A 23,512-nucleotide genomic window follows, 5' to 3' on the forward strand; every position below is an offset into this window, starting at 1 on the left:
GTTAAAGAAATTGCACGAGACTGCCATTGCTAATAGGTGGCTTAGGTAGAGGAGAAACCCACATGGGTCTGACACTAAAGATCTAATTGATCCACAGTCTGGGAGTGGTCAAGAAGGATGTGGAGTCAGGGGCTGCCCACTGCTTCTGTAAACAGCTCATTTACTGGCATCTGGTAAATATGTCTTCCAACGACTTCTTCCTTGTAGAGGAACTGTACTAAAGGCAGAGGGAGGGGGTGGCCTTCTGCACCAACCTAGTGCGAAGACTCAGCTCTGTCCCTGGGGTGGGGTCAGACGCTAAGTGGAAGGGATGCTCTTTTATTTATCCATGAAGTGGTGTGTGGATGCTGCAGCAAACAATCTCTGATGAATCCTCTGAGTTTCCCAGGCGGGGGAAACCCACTTTGTGCTGCTCCTGTGTGCATGACTGAAATGTTCTTCTATCACCATGGCAACAGCCAATACACCCGCATCCCGCAAGAGGCTAGAGCTGCTCTGTGGGGAGCTGTGGTCCAAGCCTGGTGGGAGTAGGAGTGGGGTGTCTTAGGGGAGGGGTGTCTCATCAGCTAGATTCTTCTCGCTTGAGGCTAGCTTGTTCTTGGAACAGGAGTGTTTACACAGGATGCGAAGCCTCCTATGTCTGCGGGAATTTGGGCAAAGGGAGACGGCAGGGGAGCTGAGAAGAGTCCAGGGAACATATTATTTCTCCTATGGCTTCCAGTAAATGTGTTTATTAGGCAAGCTGCTGACGGATGGCATCTTTCTAAGGAGCCAGTCAGTATACCCTCATGCAGAATCTCGCAGGCTCTGCAGGCAAGCAGACCTGACTTAAAGCTCTGTAATTTTTTAGTTCTAAGATCTCCTGTTAGTGGGTATACCCTTTCTGAAGTCTAATCGCTTGATTGGTAAAAAGGGGATATTTAACACCTGCCTTCTGGGAGATTAAATGAGATAACACATGGGCAGTTTCTGGCATCTGGTCAGCATCTAAACAGTTGTAGTTATGGCTGTATCCTCAGTACTGTCAGAGAAATGGAGACTTGGCCAGGGGACCATCTCTGACTCCCTTGGGTCAGGGGCAGACTTGGAATTAGAATTCATGCCACTTGTGTTTCTTCTGGGTGCCCAGCTTCTCTCTCTTCCTAAAACCGTCTGTCCATGTTTCATGTTTGCCCTTGTGTTCCCTGGCTCATCCTGGTGATGTCAGGTGCTTATTTCCTCTGGTGGGGCCCCTCCCAGAGAATCTCACACCACCAGACCTCGGGGATCACCCAGCTTAGCTCCCTCTCCCTCATTTCCCAGGCCAGGAAATGGAAGCCTGGAGATAGAAGAGAAGTGCCTTGTTCAAGGTCATCCAGAAAGGCAGAAGCCATTAGTTGAAGTGGTTGTTGCATTTATTTTAGCAGGTATGACTAAGCCTGGCAGTAGAAGGTCAGCCTTGTGCCTTCTATGAATTCTCCTGGGCGTGTGATGTGGGGATAAGTATGTTTTTTGTATTTTAGTTGTGCTACTGGCAAGTTCTGTGATTCCCCTGGTATGAGAAATATTAATAGCTAACATTTGCACAGTGCTTTACAGCTGATAAATACACTCGTGTACTTGATTTATTTAGTCCTCGAAATCGTCCTTCAAGGTCGTTATGATAATTATCACCATCCTTTGACAGATGAGGAAACTGAGGCTGCAAGGGATTCATTCAAATTTCTACAGTTATCATGAGGCAGATTTAGGAATTGATTTAGGAATATTTGTGTGATTCCTAAGTATAGCAAACTGGTCCAGTGGATGTAGCCACCTTTGGAGAATGCAAAGTTGGGGACAGAGTTGTTCTCTATATAGAGGTGGCTGAGGAAGGCAGGCACAGGACTGATTGTCGGGGGGCCCACCTGAGTGGAGACAACAACTTTTCAATTCAGTCGGGTTCTCCAAATGGCAGGTGATGAGATGGTACAGAAGGCAATAATGGTGCCTCTTCTGGTAAAGCTTTCAAAGTGTTTCCATATTATCTCAAGACCTATTCCTCTTGGGTTACATAAGAGGCCCAGGGAGCTGAGCATCTTGTTGAAAATCACAAAGCCATTGAGTGACAGAGCCAGGACTAGAACCCACAGTTGCTGAATCCCAAGCTCTTTCTACTTTTCTGTAGGGCAAGTGGGTCTGAATGGGGTCCCTGATCCCAAGGAGTGAGCAAGGGCCACATCCCAGCAAACTTCCTTGTTTGGGAGGAGCTGAGATAACGAGTGTTTTGCCAGGTGGTTCGAGGTACCAGGGTTTTCCTTTAAGCTCTGTTTTGAGCTCAGCCAGCAGAAGGCACTTCAGTTGCTCCTCAGTCTGGTACCCAGCCTTTCTCCCTGTGAGCCTTCTCTGCTGTGTTCTTGCTCAAGAGGAAGAGAGAAATCAGAGAGGTGGTAAAGCATTTAAATTGGTTCCTGATTTTAGCAGATTTCTTTCATCTGCAGTCACCAGCTGTTTACTTGTGTTTACAATTCAGTGGGAAGATCAAGATTACACAAGGAAGGGCCTCACAGGGTCCCAGGCTTCTAGAGCTGGAAGAGACTTCTGAGATTCTGACAGTTGGCTTAGTTGGGCCCTGAATGATTAAGAAAGATAGGGGGACACCACCCCCCCAACACACACACAACTGATTGCGCTGGGAGAAATGCCTTCACCCAGGAGATGGGGAATGGCTGGTTGGTCTCAGAGGGAGAGAGGTAGAAAAGGCCCTAACTGCACCAGAATTTTATATTTTGCATCATTTCCCAAGCCTGCTCCCTCTTCAATTCCAGAGAAAAGGCAGGACTTAAGACACATGAAGATTGTATGTTCTCCCTGCATCTGGAAGCTAGACCCACAGGTAAGGATAAGGAAAAGATTTTCATTACAGCTTATGAAAAACCCAAGCCTATTTTTCATACAGGGTCTTTGCATGGTGCAAAGACACGTTGTGGCAAGGACTCAGTGGGACATAGAGGATATTGGTTTAAGCAGGTTTGATTTGCAGTTGTGCCAACTAGTGAAAATCTTCTGATCATATTCAGCTAGTTAATAACTACTCTGGCTCAATTATATGAAAATAGTCTGTTCCCCCATGAGAATAATATTCTTATTAAAACCTACCAGAAAATAACTTGATAAATCAGTGGAATATTTGATAAGTATTTTTAAACATCTTGAGCCTCCGTTGTATCAGTGAAGGAATCTGTAGCTAAGCAGTTCTCTGGGAACATTCAGATCTTGCTCCCAAGACTGGGACACTTCCTGTGTGTTGGCTGTTCTATCAGGCTTTGCAGGTCATTCTGAGAGAAGCAGAAGACAGTATCCCTCAGCGTGAGGTACTTGCCATCTAAAAAGATAACAGGATATAGCCAAGACATGGAAACAACCTGAATGCCCATTGACAGATGACTGGATAAAGAAGCTGTGGTATATTTATACAATGGAATACTACTCAGCCATAAAAAGAATAAAGTAATGCCATTTGCAGCAACATGGATGGACCTGGAGATTGTCATTCTAAGTGAAGTAACCCAGAAGGAGAAAGAAAAATACCATATGATATCACTTATATGTGGAATCTTAAAACAAAAAGACAAACAATCTTATTTACAAAACAGAAACAGACTCACAGACATAGAAAAGAAACTTATGGCTACTGGGGAGGGCAGGGGGTGGGAAGGGATAAATTGGGAGTTCGAGATTTGCAGATACTAACTAATATATATATATAAAATAGATAAACAACAAGTTTATACTGTATAGCACAGTATAACTTATACTGTGTATAGCACAGGGAACTATATTCAATGTCTTATAGTAACTTATGATGAAAAGAATATGAAAATGAATATATGTATGTTCCTATATGACTGAAGCATTGTCATATAGGATAAACACTACCAACATAAACACATGCCCGAGTACAGCCTCTCAGAGCCTCTCTTACAAATATTTGAGTGCCAGGCACTACTGCTAAGACTCAAAGAATATAGTGATGATACAGGGAAGGGCTTTGCCTTCAAGGAATAGAACTATACATTCTTTTTAAAATTTTTTTAAATTGAAGTAACATCAGTTACAATGTCTTCATTTCTGGTGTACAGCACAATGTCCTGGTCTTGCATATACATACATATATTCATTTTCATATTTTTTCAGTAAAGGTGAGATCTATACATTCTTACAACCTATCCAGTCCAGCTGCCCTGCCTTCGCACTCACCATCTCTTCATCTTCCACCCTGTCCTGGTTGTCTGAATGCTGCCCTTACAAGCCTGGGCTCTACCTCCCCCATGAAATCGCCTCCTGCCCCAGAGTTCTCCTCTCCCTCTGGCTCCTTTAACACTCACTGTCTGCTCCACTTTCTAGTCACACACAGACTGCTCTGATATTGCCTGTTACGTGATCACAAGTTTCTGAGTTGTCTTCTTACGGGCAGAACTTGAGTTTTCTTTATCTCTGAATCTTTTATCCTCCAGTGCCTAGCAAAATGCCTTGTGTGTATTAGGTACTCAAAACATGTTTGTTAATTGGTGGATTTTTAAATGTTATTCATGCACTACAAGCTTAATGATTAGGGGGAATTACTCAGTGAAATTAAACAAAAAAGATACCCTACTCATCCAAAAATATTGAAGTGATAACATTGTCTGAAATCCCATCATTAGAGATTCAAACCTTTGGAAAAGATTCCTCTCATTTTCCTAAATAACAAACAAACAAACAAAAAAACCCACCACCACCACCAAACTTCTAGGAAGTGTGATACATTAAACTAAGTTTATTCACTTAAGTTCTTGGTGACTTAGTTTTATTCCCTGGAGACACAAGAACTGAGCTGTGTAAGAGAGTTCAATTAGATTCTCAAACAGCTAAGTCCTTACTGTTTCAGGTACTGTGCTTGGTGTTGGGGTTCAAAGATGACTAAGACACGGTACTATGCTTGAAAAGCTTATGTTCTAGTAACCAGAATATTTTATTATCATTTCTTCAAGGGCTATGACAAAGCCAAGGACAGGCGATGGAACGCTTAGCCCACCGCGGAGGACTGAAGGAAGGGTTCCTGGAGGAGTTTTCAAGGAACGTCTGAGTGCTTTCCCACTTCTTTGCTGGTAAACTCTTACAGCTGCCTCAAGACCCATCTCAAATGTCACTGCCTCTGAGAAGCCATCCATAAGCCTCACAAGCAGAATGAATCCCTTGCTCCCAGTGCTCCTAAACTACCTCGCCCATCTTATTGTGGTGATTGTTCCTAGGTCTACCCTCCCCGCCCTCCCCTCCAGCCCATATAGATGGTGACAAGCAGGGGACACTTCCCATTCACGTCAGTCTATTCGGCTCTACCCACCCCTGGTATATGGTAGCTATAAATTGACTGAAGACCTCTCGGACATCACTGGGTCTCTGGCTGAGAGCTGGATTGTGCATCTCCAGCTCCCAAGCTGAGTGCCAGCTGGGATGTAGGAAGCATGAGTCGCCTGCCAACATTAGTGACAAGCTGCTCGTTGATTCCATTCAGCCCAATGCTTACTGAGAACTAGTTCCAGTAAGAATCAGAATCCAACCACCATTACTAGAATACCTACTGTGCACACGGTCTCACTTATTCTGTGTAACACATTTGAAAAGTGTTATCTCCTTTTATCAGCTGAAGAAAAGAGGCTCAGAGGGCCGATTTGTCCAAGGGCACACAGCACCCAGCGTGGTCTGAAAGTGAAGTGTATCTGCTGCTTCCCACTCCAATTCAACACAGGAATTAAGTGTATTGCTTGAGAGGTGACAAAGATCTAGGGGGCACACAGATTTAGGGCATGACCATGGGAAGAGGGTAATCAGAAAAGACTTCATGGAGGTCAAGGCAGATCTGGCCAATGAATGAACTGAAGGAAACAAATAGAAAGATCTTGAAGATGTGACCTTCTTGATACTACATAGGATGCACCAATGCCTGCCAGCTAGATGAACGTTGAAGGGGTGGTGGAGCCTTAGAAATTCCCCTTGGGGGTTCCTGCAGGGGCTGATTTCCAGCCTTACACATGGTTTCCTTTCGTTAATGAGAATAGGGAGAGAAGTACATGCTTTGAGGTGAGCCATCCCTAAAGTGCAGGCGCAGAAAATGCATCCCACACACGCTTCTAGAACCCGGTGGAAAGGGTCTGCCCTTCTTCCTCCCTCCCCAAAGCAGAGATGACCCTCGTCTTCCCACTAGGTCTTGTCTCTGTCTCATCACCTTGCGGTGGGAAGATGTCTTTCTCTCAGAGCGTTGAGGAAGGGACAGTTCTTTTTCTTCTCACCGTAGGGGGTATGTGTGTGAGTGTGAGTGTGTGTGTGTTAGTGAGAGTGGACTATTCCTTCCTCCCTCACCTGAGGGTTGGAGAGATGGCACCTTTCTCCCAGCTTTGGGAAAGGAGGTCGTTCTTTTCTTTCTCACTATAGCGTGTGTGCGCGAGTGTGTGAGTGTGCGAGTGTGTGTGTGTGTGTCTCCGTGTGAGCTCCAGGGGAATGGCTCTTTTCTCACCTCGCGGGGGGAGGCTGACACCTCTTTTCCTTCCAAAGGGAGCGGGGACAGTTTCTTTCGCCTCCATCTCGGGTGGGACATGGCTCTTTCTCCCCCAATTAAGAAGGTGGTAGGGGCTCTCGGCTCCCTTTTCCCTGTTATTGGGGAGGAGGACTGGCTCCCACGCCCTCCCCACAGAGTCACGCTCAGGTCGCAGGAGGCCTGGTCCTCCCCGCCCAGGAGTCCCCATCCTCGGCAGGCGGGCTGTTCCGTGCGGGGTGCGCGGGCGGCGAGTCAGGGGCGGTGCCGGCTCTGCGGCGCGGGGCGGGGCGTCCACTGGCCCCGCCCCGGCCCCGCCCGCTCCCTGGCGCCGCGCCTCGCGCCGCGCCGCCCCGCCCGGCCGGCCCAGTCTGCCGCGGCTGTCTGCTGGGCTCGCGCGCCGCGCTCCGAGCTTCAGCCGCCTCAGCCGCCTCAGCCGCCTCAGCCGCCTCAGCCGCCTCAGCCGCCGCCTCGCTCTCGCCCTCTGCGCCGCCCGGCCCCGCCGCCCCGCGCGCCCCCAGCCCCTCCAGCCAGATGATGAACTTCCTGCGGCGCCGGCTGTCGGACAGCAGCTTCATCGCCAACCTGCCCAATGGCTACATGACCGACCTGCAGCGGCCCGAGCCCCAGCAGCCGCCGCCGCCGCCCCCCGGCCCCGGCGCGGCCTCGGCCTCGTCGGCGCCCCCGGCCGCCTCTCCCGGCCCCGAGCGGAGGCCGCCGCCCGCCCCGGCGCCCGCGCCGCAGCCCGCGCCGCAGGCAGCGGCGGCGCCGTCGGTGGGCAGCAGCTTCTTCAGCTCGCTGTCCCAGGCGGTGAAGCAGACGGCCGCCTCCGCCGGCCTGGTGGACGCGCCCGCGCCCGCGCCCGCCGCCGCCAGGAAGGCCAAGGTGCTGCTGGTCGTCGACGAGCCGCACACCGACTGGTAGGTGCCCGCCGCTCGGGGCGCGGGGCGCGGGGCTCGGGCAGCCGGGGCCGCGCGGGGGACACGCTTCAGACCAATGAGAAGGAGGGTCCGGGCCCCGCCGCCGGGAGAGGGGTCCCGCGGGGGTGTGTGCGTGTCGGGCGGCGGAGGCACTGATCCGCCTGGGAGGTGAAGCTCGGGCTGAAGTAGCCCCGCAATGGGCTCAAATCCCCGAACGCAGAAAAGCAGGCGCTACTTCATACGACAGGGACGAGTCTTAAGAAATAGTTTTTTTTTTAAGGAGGCGGGGGACGGAGGGAACTGACTTTTCAGCCTAGACACGTAAAAGCTGAGGGGAAAACGGTCGCAGATCCCCGAAGGGACACTGGGGGCCAAAAGAAAAGCAAAAAAGGTTCTGCTTTACGGGGATCGAGGCGAATTCGGAACGGAAATGGTATTTGGCGGGGAGAGGGCGATGGGGTATTTGTTCACCTGGCCTCATGAAGGTGGTGTCAGTACTGACGTCAAGGTTGATGAGCGCACAGCTGTGGGAGACCAGGTGTGCTAGGGCTTCTTCCCGGGCAGCGTGGAGTCGTCTAAGAATAATAAAATTCTTGTATTTTGTGCAGCCGAGGGGAGAGGGGATGAGGGTTTGTAGATTTAAAAAAAATTTTTTTTTGGTACGTGTTTTGGGGTGGAAGTGATGGTAGGTTTTTCCAACTGGAAAGATGAGGACTGAGGTGAAAATATTCTGGATGGGTAAAGGGACACAAATAAAAAGAGATCTGCTTTAATGCAGTAGATGGGGAACTTCAAAAATTCTTTCATTTATTTATTTTTTAAGGGATATTCCAACTTGAAATTGTGAAGGCTGGGGTAAAATGTGACCTCTGGTTGATAAAAGCATGAATGAGGTCCACTTGAGATAAACCAGTTAAAAGAGGTTCTGTTTATGGAGCAGGAAGTTGACCTAGGGGATGGTTGGGGTGGCAGATGATAGTGGAATTGACTGGTGAAGGGCTTGAAAAAAATGAAGAGTTGAGGAAAAGGGGTTGCTTTTTCTTCTGGAACACGGGAAGGGTTTTTTGTTTTGTTTCGTTTTGTTTTTTCTTTCCTCAGAAGAGTTGGGGCTGGAGACTAGACCGAAGTGTTTCCTCTCAAGAGGGAGGCACAGAGGGACCACAAAGCTGTTTATCTCCGTTTCCTCTTCTGGCTGCTTTGTTGCTCTCCTCTCTCTATCATTTTCTCACTGGGAGACCTGCAGGGAGAGAGTGCCGGCGTGGGTGTGATGGAAGTGAGATGTAGATGTGGAGTTGCCCTCCTGCTGGCCCCTAACTGATATGACCATTCTAAATAGTCATTTGGGTGACATGTGTAGTTGGCTTTTTCTCAGGACAGTAGAGTAGAAAATCTGAAGGGACCTTTGCCAGGAAATGACAAAGGCACACGCAAGAATGTAGTGGGGAAAAGTAAAAGTATGATGGTGCCTCTGGCAGCCCCCTAGGAGAATTATTCCGTTCAGATCAACAAGTGCTTGCTAAGTGTGAAGGGAAGGTAACTAAGCTTTACTGAGCATCCGTTATATGCCAAACTCTGTACTAGGTGCTCTAACATAATATCTGTTGAATTTTTACCACCAAACTGAGGCTTAGAAAAAGCAAGTAATGTGTTCACAGTCATACAGCCAGCAAATGGTAAAACCAAGATTTGAACGGAAGCCTGTTTGACTCTACTATTGCCGCTCCACTCTTATTTATTCACTATTATTATTGTATTATTAGCAATATTAGTAATTGGCTCCATCTAGGGGCTAGGCAATATAGGGGCCTTATGGAGAACTCACAGCCAAATTTGGGAGACAAAACAAAAACATGAAACAGTTAACAAAAAGGAATCTACAGTAATTAGCTGAGCCCAGTGTTTCAGGTGTTCAATAGATGGAGTGATTAGTGAGAGCCAAAGTTATTGGAGAAAGCTTCACAAAAGATGAGTCTTGAAGAAAGGCCAGGAGAAAGAGGGGAGAAATGAGAATAATATTGGTGCTTCGTTTTTTATGCAAGAATTGGACCCTCCTGTATCTCGTCCTGATCTCCTATCCCGTTGAAGGCATTTGTTTTGGGTCTAATTACTAGTTAGGTATCCTCAGGTAGGAAGATACTCATTTGTATGGAGGCTGCGATAGATTTGTGCTTATAAGTGCTTCAGGGACTTGAGATTTGAACCTCTCCTTGGATAGTGTTACTCTGTAGGAAGGCTGCCTGGCTGGCATGAACTAGAGAATTTGCTTTACCCTGGAGACTAGACGTCTGATGGAAGAGATAGAAGCCACTTTCCTACAGGCTGAGTCCCAACTGTTTTCTCATTTTCTCTGAAGTAATAACATTGATATACTAAAACTCATAAACCTAGTTTGAATCTAGTGCTTGACAGCTGTTCTGCACTTCTGTGTTTCTGTGCTTAATAGCAGTTCTCAGAATTACAGTCTGTCTTCTTTTAAGGTGTCTAAATTTGTTTAAAAAATCTCAGTTAAATATTGATGAGTGGTTTTATTGAAAGGTCTCTGTGAGTTAAGGAGCTGGTGTCTGCTTATGACAAGCTCAGTGACTTAAAAAGGTGGTTTTTGCTCTAAAGACTGACTTTGGTAAATTGGTCTCGCAATTTAAGCTACGTACGTAGTATTCTGTGAGCAGGTGTCACACACGCAATGTTATTTTCCTGGTGCTTGAGTAGGAAGTCAGAGTAGAGTCTCCTAGTAAAATTTAAGAATCTTGGCCCCATCTGAATTATGGAATGCAAAAATTAAGTGGGTTTTAACAAGAATTTAAATAAATGGAGACTTAAAAGAAGAGGTTAAAATAGGCAGCCTCTCAGAGCAACCCTGTTTCACAGCAGATTCCTTTGAATTTCTGCAGTGTAATTGTGGACAATGGAATTTGGGGACCTTTTCAATGACCAGGATGATAGGAAAACTGGAAGGTGTTTTCTCTCTCTTTTACTTGAAATATGTTTTCATTGGTTGCCTGAGATCTTTAGGTTCATTGCACACTAAAGGATCATTGAAAAATGTTTCTGTTCCACTAAAAAGAAAAGAAAAGAAAAGAAAAGAAAGAAACCAACCTCATTATATACCTTTTTAGTAATTACTAATATTGTTTTTAAAATATTTATATCTATATCTATATGCCTGAAAATGCATGTCTTCTTCTAAGGTTCATACCTAAATTTGAAGTGCAGTTAAGATTGCACTTTATAGATCTTTGTGTTTAAACAAGGAACAAGCATCTATTTGCATATGTTGTTTTTCTATATATTATATTCTTACTGGTGGAGAGGTAAGTTTTCTCTCAGATTCTCCCTTGCCTCTGTTCCAGTGATTCCAATTCCAGTGACCAAGTGAGCTTTTCAACCTTTCATGTTTCAGTGTTTGATCTGAAAATCAGTATAGTATAGGTGTACTAGAGATTACCTAGAATATCTAGAGACTGCAGATTTGGTAAGTCCACAGATGTTTATTGAACATTTCTGTACAGGGTATATATGCTAAGAAAAATGAGACTTAGTATCTCTCTTCGAAGATCTTTCTGTCTGGGTGAATATATAAGACAAATACATTTTTTTTTTTTAAGTTTACCTAAAACTTCCCCTTGTATTCAAAGTATGGTTCTTGCATCAAGAACACTGACATCCACCAGGAGCTTTTTGAGCTACAGATTACCAAATGCCACCTCACACCTACTGAATCATAATTTGCATTTGAATAAGATCTGCAAGTGATTCACATGCACATTAAACTTAAGATGCACTGAACTAAAGGGCATGTGATTACTGCTAACGTTGTGACAACACCACCAACTACTGTCATTTTTTGAGCAACTGCTATGTGCCAGATGTGGTACCAAACTCCTTACAAATAGCATGTAACCTCTCTGGTGTATTATACCATAAACATTAAAAGAGGGAGAGATGGTTGTGGGCTAGATGGGAAGGGAATGCTTTATGGAAATAGTGAGATTTGAGCTGAGTATTGGAGAATGTAAATCAAAAGACATAGGTTTGGCTCAGTCCAGACAGGGATGGTATAGGACAGCGCAGTGGTGGGAAAGAGGGAGACAACCAAGAGACTGGACTGGTGCATTATTCGGGGAGCCGCTGTTTCCATTCTTTTCTGGTCAATCTGGGCGTTTCATTAAGAATAGGGGAGTTCAAAGTTTACTAGTCTGGACAGGACTTGTGAGTGGCTCAAGAAAATTATTTGAATTGGAACTTGGGGGGAGAGCTCAAGTGAGGTTTTTGAGGCTTCTCTTTGCTAAATATTTTACCTGTATGTCCTGTTTCTGACTAACACAAACATGCTGATTCCATAAAATTTAATTGCTTATAACAACAGCAGCCTATAGCTTAGAATTCTAGGTTATTAGAGCTGGAAGATAATCTGAGTTATTTTATACATGGGCGAAATCCTTGTCTAAAGAGGGAAAGTGACTTGTTCAAGTTTACTCAACCAGTTAATGACAGACCCAGAACCAGGGTCTGGAACCTCAGTCTCTCTTCTAAGCCCAGAGAAATGGAATGATTTGCCCAAGGTCAAGTAAGAAGTTAGTGAGAGAATGGAGACCAGAAGTCACATCTGACTCTTAAGTCACTTTATGAGTAGATTCCTTAAGTTTAATCCTTTTTCTCCTTAAAAATTGTTTGTGTCTACTTCCTTTAAAGAGAGATTGTGGAGTTGTAGGTGCTTAAAAAAGAACCACGTGAATATATCACCCTCTATCCCCACCAGCAGTTTCATTGTCTTATTGTGTTATTGTTGTTTCAGCAAATGCCATTGTAAAATGACTGAAGGAGACTCTTAGAGACCCAGTCAATAAACTCCAACAATATGAGAAAGTTAGTAGGACTGTGCTACTACGATGACCTTGCTTTCTGGGACCCATTTTTACCTTAGTGTCCCTGTCTGCCTGCCTAAGATTGTTACTGTCTTTCAGTATCCAAATTCAAATCTATAGTAACATTAGCCTCTTCAGTATCTTGCTAAGCAGAAAGTAATGGAAGCCTAAATAGCAAGTTTTCCAAAATTGCATACCTTCCCCCCAAATTTACCAAATGGTTTTAACTGGAATGTGTTCAGTACAGTTGAGCATCTAAGCACAAGCCAGGTGCTGGGTATATAATGTTAAGTTGGGCATTGGTTTGCCTACTGGGATCTTCCAGTCCAACAGGGGAGAGGACAGACATTTAAACAGGGTTTTAATATAGTATGGTAATTAGAATACATAGGATTGCTGTGGGAACACAGAGGAATGTATATAGTTACAATTGTTTGTACCATTAAAAATGTACTACTGTGTATTCTTAGGCAAACCACTTTGCCTCTTTGGATTTTGACTTTCCAAACTCTGACAAATGAGAGGATTGAAACAGACATTCTCTAAGAGCCTTTACAGTTCTTAGAGAACATTATTTTCATGTTACAGTTTTTGTGTCATTTTCTTTCAAAAACTAGCTCTATAATTTATTCTGTGTGGTAATGCTTATAAATCTTGGGAAGAAGAAGCATAGGTCAGTAAATGACTAAACATGTCCTTGGACAAAAAGCTCATCTTCGAGTACTCTCCATTCCGTATTCCTTTCTTACAGTGTTGTTACCATGTGGTGTCCTGAAGAAAAAGAGGGGACCTGTAATGCCCGCTGTGTATGTTTCCTCCTCAGTGATGAGAACTGTGGACTTGTGGTTGAATTCCTCTCTCAGATCTAAGAACTTTCATATACTCAGGTTGAAGTGTTGGCTAACAGCATTTATTTCTTGATCCCTGCCACATGCACTGCACTGTACAGCTTGTACTATGTATTCATACCCATTGTCCCATTTTATCTTCATAGTGATCCTGAGCAGTAGATTAAAATACCCATTTCATAGATGAATAAACAGACTCATGAAAGTGATTGCTTACCAAATATTAAATAGCTAACTAAGCTGAAGTGTCAGGATCTGAACCCAGGATTGACAGATTCCTACAAAAAATGATAAATTTGCCAGCAGAAAAATTAGGAGGTAGCTCATATCGGAAGGCTATCCATGCAGAAGCCTTTTCTGTTCTGCAGACACAACTTAAATGTAGCAGGAGGAAGTAGCTTAAAATAGGTCACGTGACCTATGGAAAGAATTAAGTGAGCAGATACCGTGGATCCCTGAACTCTGAGGTTGCCGATGTAGCTTGTCTAAGAATAGGAGGAAGTATACTGGACTTGATGTTTGTTGCTTGACAGCAGGGAACTTTTAATTAGTTCAGGAAATTTTAATCAGTTCACGTACAATTATAAAGCAGATTATGGTTATATTCAGTCACTCTACTCAGTCCTCCTCCTTCCTCTTTTCAGCAATGTGAAACAATGTGAACATACAGGATTGAGGGTCAGAGGACCTAGGGTTGAGATCTGGCTCCACCAGTAACCATATGACCCTATCAGAGTTACATAAGTTCTCTGAACCTCCTCCCCTCCCTTCCCCAGCCATTTGACACATTTTCATTGGAGACCTACTGTATGCCAGACACTGTTCTAGGTTGTGGAATAAAATAGACAAAAATTAATTTTCTTATCTGAAAATAGAGATAACAATATGTATATCTCATAGCATTGTTGTGAGAGTTAAATAAAATAAGGTTCTGGAAAAGCACTTGGTAAAGGGTAAAGAGCTGAACTAGTGATTGTTGTAACCTTCTGTGTTTCCAGCTGCAGATACTCAACCTATCTTCGTCCCCTTTTTTGAGTTTCTCAAATTTTCTGGTGCAAGTGATTGTCTATTTTTCACACTTCAGAGATGGGGTATATATATATATATATATATATATATATATATATATATATATATATAAACTGAGGGCTATGGCACAAAGACAAAATTATTGAAGACTTTGGTATTTTTTAAAATGCAATATGATTTAGGATTTTTTTTTGTGTTTTTTTTTTTTGTAAGAGAGAAACATTACCTATTTGATTCAGCTATATTTAACAACTAGGTACAGGACCACATAAATCTTTATTTTATAAATGAAATGAATTCTAAAATAGTTCTACTTCAGTTTCCACTTGTGCTTAATTAAGGAAGGTTGGTTACAGAGAGAAATGAAGGAAGAGAGAAACAGAAAGAAAGGCTTTAAAAGGTGATGCCTGTATTCTTTTTCTCGATCTGATCCATCTATCATGTTGCTTTCAGAGTGTTCTTAAACAAAACAAAAGCAGTCACAGATCTTACAGAGTTAATTTCCTTCTTAACATCCTTCTCTAACATGCTGTTGCTTGTTAAGTTTGTTCACAATCTGCTCCAACTTATCTTTTCAGCTCATTTCTCACTGTTCCCTCAGTCCTAAACTTTTGCTATACTCTGGATTACCCTCTCCCTGAACACTTACTTGACTTTCAGGATTCTGTGCTCTTATTACACAGTTCCCTTTGGAATGCTCTATTCTGCTTCTCTCTCTTACCTCGACACTCATTTTCTTTATTCCATTCTCAGGGCATGAGTGTCTGATGTTTAAAAAAACCCATCCCCTCCTGCCTTCTCTGTTAACTAGCTCTAAATTTCCTCCCTTGTTTTTCCTACTGTTCATGCTCTTATTTTCTGCTAGTTGCTTCTACTCTTTGCTCCATTCTTGTAAATAAGAAAACAAGCAGAAACTGCTCCTCATCTTCTAAAATCACTCTTCCAGATGTGACTGAGAAATCTCATGCTTGTCTCTATTTCCTTATCCCATACTTCCCCTCCTGCATTGCCATTGGGCCTCCGCCTTATCCATATACTGAGATTGATTCTTGCTAGGTTACTTAATTGCTAAATCCAAAGGAAGGTGTCAGTCTGTACCCTTATGATTGGTTTGACATGATTTTATCTTCCATTTGGAAGTCCCTTGGCTTCTGAGCACTGCATTCTTTGTTCTCTTCATACTTGTCTTTAAAAAAGTTCCCTCTTACTAGTCTTTTCCTTTGCTCACCTCATTAAAGGTAGGTGTCCCTCGGGGCCCCATTTCCTGCCTTCTTTATACACTCTCCCTGGTCCATCTACTCTCAAGATGTTAGTTACCTCCTAAATGCAATCAGTTTCTAAATCTTTACCTTTAACCCATAACTTTGTCCTGATCTTCAAACATATGTTCACTTGCCTGCTGGACATCTCCATCAGGGTGGTTAAAGGGATTAAGACCATTTGTTCCAGTATTATATTCTTTGTCTTTCCTTCTTGTTCCAGCTTTTTCTCATTCTCTATCTCAACTAAGGACACTAGTGGTCACTTTTTTCAAGTTCTCATTAGCTTTCACCTAGAACTTCTGCAGGTCTCATCATGATTCCCACTTAATAGCTTGAAAGAACAATTTAAAATGCAAATCTGACCTTTTGATTTCTTTGCTTAAAGCTTTTCAGTGTTTTCCCACATCCTTCAGGTGAAGTTCATGGTCCTGCTGCTTGACCCTTCCTCATTTCTCCAACCTCTTTCTAACCATTTCCACACCTAAACTTCAATGTCGAGCAGTACTAAACTGTTTACGGTTCTGCACACACATTATGGCATTCCTCCTTCTTGTCTTTGTTTATGCTGTCTACTCCTGCTGCAGTTGCATCTCCTCCTCTTTCCTCCCTTTTCTTGACTAAACTCATATTCATCATTTGAAACTGAGGTGAATACTTCCTTTTATAGAAATCCTTCTTTTACCCCTTAGATTATATTGGGCGTCTTGGTCCTCTCCATGCCCTCTTTCTATCCTGTGAATACCTTTATCACTGGACTCAACATAATGATCTCTTTATGTGATAGTGAGTTCTTTGCAGTCTGGCTTAGTGTTTTATTCATTTTCATATCCTTAGCATCCAGTAGAGTATCTGACACATAGTTTGAGTTCAGTAAATCTTTGCCAAATTGAGTTGAAGAGAGAGAGATCCATAGAATGAGAAAAGGGGTGGAAGGGAACAATAGAGGGAGAAGTCTTCTAGGATTAGACATCGATGTTATTATGTTGGGTCTCATCCTTACTGTCAGTGTAAGCTTTAGAATACTGTTGCTCTCACTTACGCCCTATGAAATACAAATTAACTTAATTACTAATTTTCAGCCAGTCAGAATCATAAATCTTTATAGAGACTTAGCTCTGATTGAGAGCCATAGCAGCCCACACTACTGACAAGTGTTAGCTACTTCACTGCTCTGAGCTGAGCAAAGGCAAGTGGAATAAAATTGAGCACCAAATTTCTCTTCCCTAGCTTCTATTGACACTTGGTTCTCAAGGAGCCCATTTTTCTGAAGTTAATCCTGCTTTCTTGCCAAATCCAGAGAACTTTTACTTCAGTGTGAAACTCCTTATGCTTATTTCTCTTCTTATGAAAATTATTTCTTTCTCAATGAAAAAATTCCTTTGGGTTATCCTAAGAATAGTTTTGGAGAGCTAAACAGAATTTTGGCTGGAAAGTGTTGAAGGCACCCAGGCCTCACTTTTCTTCCCCTGTGTCTTTGCCTGGACAATTCCGGATAATCCTCAAGACTCAGTTCAGTTGTTGACTCTTCCAGAGTCAGGACTAGACTTACTCCTTACTTAAATTCTTTCAATTTGTATTAGATAGCATGATACACTTGCTTACCACTCATAGCAATTAATATATTGTATTATAATCAAGTTTTATCTGTCTTCCCATCTCCCCACCTTCAACACAGGGATTCCTCTGAGGACAATCGCTATAACTTTAATTTCAGTATCCCCAGGATTTGGTGTGACAGAGAAGTTTTTCAGTAATTATTTGTTGGAACAATCAGTGACTTATGAAAAAAAATTATGCAACTATGAATGATGAGCAAAAGCAATTCTTCAGCTCCCTGTACACATAAACAAACAACAGTTACATTAACCATAGTGACTATTCAATAAAAAGTGGTATGTATAAAAAGATTTTGATAAATGGTGAAGTGCTGTAGAAGCATTCATTATTGTTACTAGCTTAGGATGCTCTACACCCTCCCTTCCGTGAGGCCGGTGACGTCCACGCTCTGCTGCTCACCAGCTGCCCGTTTCTGATGTGCGTGATCACCCCACGCTTGCTCTGCCTTCCTTTCTGCAGAACAGATGTCATGCTCTCCACCTCTTCCCCTCTGTCAGCCTCGGCACTGTGATGTCTCTGTTTGCTTGAGCCATTCTCAGATTTTAGAGTCTGTTCTTTCTTTTCTTATTTCTGTCTCGGGCCATCTTCCATTCTGCTCCCCTGAGCACAGCTATAATCCTTTTGAGGATATATACCTCTTATCTATTCCTCTGTTCAAGGGACCTAACAACTTTATGAAGTAACTTTAGCCTGATTTAATCCTGCAAAAAGAGGTTTGGGCTTTGTAGGGGGAAATTGAAGTCCCCTTTCTCTATTGTTGGCTTGAACCCTTGGAGGGCCTTAAAATTAGTATTTATAATACAGCTAAAGACTGTGTTTTATACTTCCAGGTTCCAGTGATATAGAATGAGTCCTTTTTTGTTGTTGTTGGACCCTGTGATGTGACTTTAGGGGTACCTGGATATAATTCCCTCTTCAGTCCCTATCAGCCCCTGATAAATAGCTGATGAGAATTTAAGTTCTATAGAGTCCTATGTTTACTAACATTTTAACTGCTAGGTAAAAGGGCACCAATGAAAGACTGACCTGCTAATCAGTTAGCAGAGAGCTGCTAACTCCAGTGTGTTAGTTTCCACAAAGGCTATAAAATCAGTGAAATACTTGGAATCAGATAATTATATAATACATGCTTTCAGTTTTGAGAACTTGTACAGAATCTCAAGGAAGACAAAATTAGGATTGTATAGCAGGAAGAGCATTGCAAACATTTAAAATTTCTTAGTTCAAATCTCTACTCTGCCAGCTAACTTTTTGTGTCACCATAGGCAGTTTAACTCTTTAAGGCTCAGGTTCTCTTTCAAAAATTAGAGATTTGGGTTAAATTAAGTGATTTCTAAAGGTTAGATTGTTTGACAGTACAAGAGTTACTCAGAGAAGGAAGAAATCACTGTGGGCTGGCAAAGTTCGAAAATATTTTGCAGAAAGAATAGATCTGGGCTAGGCTTTGAAGGCCGAGTAGAATTTAAATTAGTGAGGAAAGAGAGAGGCATTTCAATGAAAAGGAGGAGAAAGAGCAGAAGCAATACAACGGTACTGAGTAAAATGTGTGTAAGGGAGCTTTAGGCTAGTTAGCATACAGGTTTCAGGGCAGGACATAGAGGGGGGTTTGGATAAGCAGAGTGGGAGAAATGATGACAATAATATATAATGTATTGGTTGTACAACGTGATAGGTAGGTGTTCAAGTAGAGGTATCAACTCATTTATTAGGTTATTAAATAGATTATGGTTATTAACTTAATTTTACAAATGGGGAAACCTATAGTGAATCCAGGATTTGAACCTAGGTAGACTAACTCCAAGACCATACTCTTAACCACCATGCTCTGTAATCAATAGATAACAATATTCCAGATTTTTCCTTGCCACTAAACACCTTGGTGTTTCTTTTTCTCTGTGATACAGACATGTGTTTTACCTTGAGCAATTTCTTAGTCTCTGTGGACTTCAGTTTTTCATCTATAAAGAGGAGATACAATATATCTCAAAGGTTTCTTATAAGAATCAATTGAAATAAAACTCTGAAAATGTCTGACGTAGTGACTGGGACATGGGAGATGTTCAATAAATGTTCCACCATGACAGGCAGATTTTTATAGCAGCTTTGAGGCAACAGCTTACCATATAAGTATTTATAGGAGCCTTCCAGTCAAGTAAAATCATTTGTAGACAGGTTTTTGTGACAATAAAAATAATTTTGAAAAATAGGACAAACCTAGATGAATTTTCCTTCATTTTAGTTTGAGTAGTTTGTTACACATAGTTTAGAAAACACTGATTACTAATGTTTTAAAACAGTCTCCAGAGAAGATGGTTTTGAGATGGCTTATTTGTAGAAACTTTATACTTTAAGCACTATCACATTCATTGTTTCATTTAATTCTGCACATTTTACATATGAAAGAATTCAGATGGGGACATTATCCAAAGTCACATAGCCAGAAAGCGATAGAGTCATGACTACAACCCATGTCTTTGACTTTGGATCTTGTGTATTTTTCTGCAGGCTTCCTAGACTGAGTTGCAGGTGCGGTAAAACTAGATGGTTGGCTAATTTAATTGCAAATATGTATTAAGTGGGCAAGAATGTCAGTTCTTCCAGCCATTTAACAAACTTCTTTGTTTCCCAAGGGTTTTTAGCTTAATGATTTCCCTTTAGTGCTGCCTTGGGATTCTCTTGCAGAAACTGCTTGATTCGGACCCAAAAAGCCAGTGAACAGCGTGTGGAAGGTGGACACAGGAAGGTTGGGACTGGTATTTGTCTTCTTTGCCGAGACTGGAGCTGAAAGACTTCAAGAAGCATCATGGTGTTCTGGAAAGCACAGGAGATTTGGAGTCAGAAGGTCTGGGTTTGATTCAGGCTGTAGCAAGCTGCTACTCCTATCTGAATCTCCATTTCCTCATCCTTAAAACTGGAGTAATAAAACCTGCCCTCCATTCATCACAGGATTGCTGAGAGGTCAGAATGCAAACTGTGATACACATAACAGACTTAAATATATGTGGACTGAAACTGTAGCAACAGGTGGGACCGAGAGTACATATGAGGAAGAATGCCTCGTTTAATTTCCTCTGAAGTATTGTCATAGGCAGTTTTTCTAGTTGTTAGAAGTTAGAATTTAGGGGAGAAAATAGGTTTTCTCTAGTATCAGGGCTGCTGATTCTAGTCAGAACTGTGGAGATGGTGAATTTTATTTTTTCATTTTTTTGTGCCCTTTCTCCCCACTGATACCTTTCATTCTGTGTCCATGGACTACTGTGACCTGGGACCCATTCCAGAGGTGAACATATTTTCTGGAACAAAACTGGGACATAAGGTCTTATTTTTCAGTGTAAGAAATAGTCTGAGAGGAGGGGAGGATATAGCTCAAGTGGTAGAGCGCATGCCTAGCATGCATGAGGTCCTGGGTTCAATCCCCAGTAGCTCCTCCAAATATGAAGAAATAAATAAACCTGATTACCTCCCCCTCATAAAAAAAAGTCTGAGATATTTTTGGATGCTGAAATGTGAGAATTGGGGGAAGATTTTGGTGGTTGGAGACAATGGTGGCTGGTGGTTAGGAGGAGATTCTTAGGAGTTGTAGGCCATGTTGTTGGTGTTTCTGTTTCCTAGCTTTTGATTTTCAGCAGACTGAGTTCATCTTTGCTTAGTAGGAGTTGTTAATGGCTATTGGCAATCCCTTTTCACAGGTTTCTGTGTTTTCATAGAAGAAGCTGGAAAACAGAAAAACTTCTCTAACCCTAAGTAACGTATAGCGGAATTTCAGAATTAAGATTAGGGGACAGGGAGAATCATTCTTTACTGCCATCCGCCCAAATGAAAAATCTACTCTTCAGATGACTCGGCAGAGTGGGCTGAGATTGATTTTCCTATAGCCTCCAGATGACTTTTACAGTCAGATCTGGTTGAAAAATGCACCGAACTTAATTTTGACTCTGGAAGGAAATTGTAGCATTTGTGATTCTGTAATAAGGTCATATGTTTAAGTAAAACTTCATGATCTGTTATATACTTCGACTTGCATGTGTCATCTCATTTAATTGTCGCCTTAACCTTGTGAGGTAAGTTGGTATAGTTGCCTGTTTTGGTTAGGAAACCAAGGCTCAGAGAGATTGTTGTTTGTTTAAAGTTACAACATGAAATAGAGCTGCATCTGAAATCTAGATGATTCTTTCTCTGTGCCCTTTTCTCCTTATTTGGTGCCCCTTTTTCTCTATGCAGCTAAACTTTTGGAGCTCTGCATTAGTCAATTATGATGCTTTTGCCTCAAAGCACCAAGGATGGATAAAAAATTGCTTAGGCTGTAAAGAGCCTGTATGGTCTGTGACAGGTGCTGCGTAGGTTGGTGGAAAATTAACTTAAAGATTATCTCCTTTTCCTATGTGTTTTGTTAATGCTCATAATGCTCTTATGACTTAGAGTCCTTCTGGTGTCTCTGGTGTATTTCAGATTGATTTTAAGTTGTCAGGAAAGGGGATTTTCACTTTAGAGCTCTGTTCCTTTAAACCTTGTTACCTCCTTTTGTACCTGGAAATTTATTTCTTAGCCAGAGCTCAGGATGGCATCAGACTTAAGTTCCTACTTAAAATACTGTTCCCTGCTGATCTGTTTTTTCTGCCTTTTTTTTCTCACATAGACAGTCCATCTTGCTACACTCCTTCACCTCATCCCCCTTAATTCCAGCTATAGTTACATTTAAGGTTGTGGAAGTGAAAGGGCCATGAGTTTGGGGTAGAGAAAGAATGTGAAGCTCCTGTCCCTTCTGACTCCACGTGTTCCCTGCTACTATGCCCACTCGCAGGACCCTGTGCCTTTCTCTAGACCCTTCAAGAGCAAAGATGGGGTCAGGGGCCTTGAGGAAAGAAAGATTTCCCAGAGATTCTTCAGTGAGGTGGTTTGGTTTTCCCATAGTTAAAGCTTAAAAGCAGGCACATGGAGATCAGCCTTTTACTTGTTTTAATGATCCACTTCCTCTTCCCTTCTTGGGGATTTATTTTGAGGTTTCCCATATATTTCATTAATTCTTTCATGATTTATTCCATAGGAACTGGTGCTATAATGCTGAGTACAAGAGACATTATCCTGTCTTCACAAAGCTTGTAGTTTATTTGTGGATATAGTCTGTTAAACCAGCAGTGTACAAAAGTGATTTATTGCTGTGTCAACATGATTAAAGAAAGTTTCAAGTAGAAAGTGGTAACTGTAAGCTCTTGTTCCCTGCCCAGGAGTGGAATCTGCTGGTTACAGGGCACATGCAGGTTCAGCGTGAGTAGATGCTGCTACACATCTTTAGACTTTAACAGTGTTTCCCAGTTTATACTGCTGCTATCAGTGTGTAAGAGTTCCTCACTCACACTTGTGTCTTGGTCAGCTTGGGCTGCTATAACAAATACCGTAGGCTGGGTGGCTTAATCAATAGATCTTTATTTCTCACTGTCCTGGAGGCTTGAAGTCCAAGATCAGGGAGCCAGCATGATCAAGTTCTGGTGAAAGTCCTCTTCCTGGCTTGTAGGTGCCTCCCTCTTGGTTTATCTCACACGTCCGAGAGAAAGAGCTCTGGTCTCTTCAGCCCCTTATGAGGGCACCAGTCCTTTCATAGGGGCTCAACCCTTATGACCTCATCTAAACCTAACTACTTCCCAAACCCCCCACCTCCAAATATCATCACACTGGGGATTAGGGCTTCCCCATGTGGATTTTGGCAGGGGACACAAACAGTCCTTAATAAATCAGTATTGTAGTATTTTAAATATCAAAGGCTTTTATGTTATAAGCAACTTGAACAGAGAGGCCTATATCTAACATAAAGGAGGAAAGGGACCATAGACCTCCCCTGTATCCTTGGGGGACTGGTTCCAGGACCACCCTGGCCCCCGCCACCAAAATCCGTGGATGCTCAAGTCCCTTATATAAAATGGCATAGTACTTGCACATAACTTACACACATCCTCCTGTATACCTCATCTCTAGATTACTTATGATACCTAATACATTGTAGATGTCATGTAAATAGTTTCTACATGGCAAATTCAACTTTTGCTTTTTGGAAATTTCTGGAATTTTTTTCCCCCTGTATATTTTTGATCCCCGGTTGGTTGAATCTGCAGATGCGGTACCCGCAGATATAGATGGCCTACTGTACTGGTTATTGAAGGCCCGCCACGTACCGGTACTGCCTAAGTGCTTTTACTTTCATTGCCTCATTTAATCAAGATAATGCTTATTTACACTGTGTGATCCCTGTTTTGCATTGATTTTACAGGCCAGAAAACTGAGACTCACAAGTCAGGCAGCTCATAATTGCCACCTGGAATCCAAGTTAAATCGGCTTGAATCCAGACAATCACTCACATAAAACTGCAGTTTGCCAGTGAGATGTTTTCGGTTTTCTGGTGGATAGAGGGGACTCTTCTTAATGACCCTGAAATCCTATCATATA

The 23,512-nt window shown here is 42.7% G+C and overlaps 1 protein-coding gene and 1 long non-coding RNA gene across 4 annotated transcripts in view; both read left to right on the forward strand.

The window, feature by feature from the left end:
- The first annotated feature begins 466 nt into the window (after window positions 1-466).
- LOC140686612 (uncharacterized) lies at window positions 467-5,219 on the forward strand. The gene is made up of 4 exons (XR_012060453.1): window positions 467-521; window positions 1,303-1,406; window positions 2,787-2,854; window positions 4,992-5,219. It is a non-coding gene; the product is annotated as an uncharacterized lncRNA (long non-coding RNA).
- Window positions 5,220-6,900: 1,681 nt separating this feature from the next.
- The window catches only part of SYN2 (synapsin II), a 154,079-nt gene continuing 137,467 nt past the window's right edge, over window positions 6,901-23,512 (forward strand). For 2 of the 3 annotated variants that reach the window (XM_072941872.1, XM_072941875.1), the window contains exon 1: window positions 6,901-7,452. In XM_072941872.1, coding sequence (XP_072797973.1) covers window positions 7,067-7,452 — 386 coding nt within the window. In that variant the 5' untranslated portion in view covers window positions 6,901-7,066. The remainder of the gene's footprint in view (window positions 7,453-23,512) is intronic. The other variant, XM_072941873.1, reaches the window with a different exon arrangement.

This window comes from Vicugna pacos, chromosome 17, assembly GCF_048564905.1.
Source record: "Vicugna pacos chromosome 17, VicPac4, whole genome shotgun sequence".
NCBI classification, from domain to species: domain Eukaryota; kingdom Metazoa; phylum Chordata; class Mammalia; order Artiodactyla; family Camelidae; genus Vicugna; species Vicugna pacos.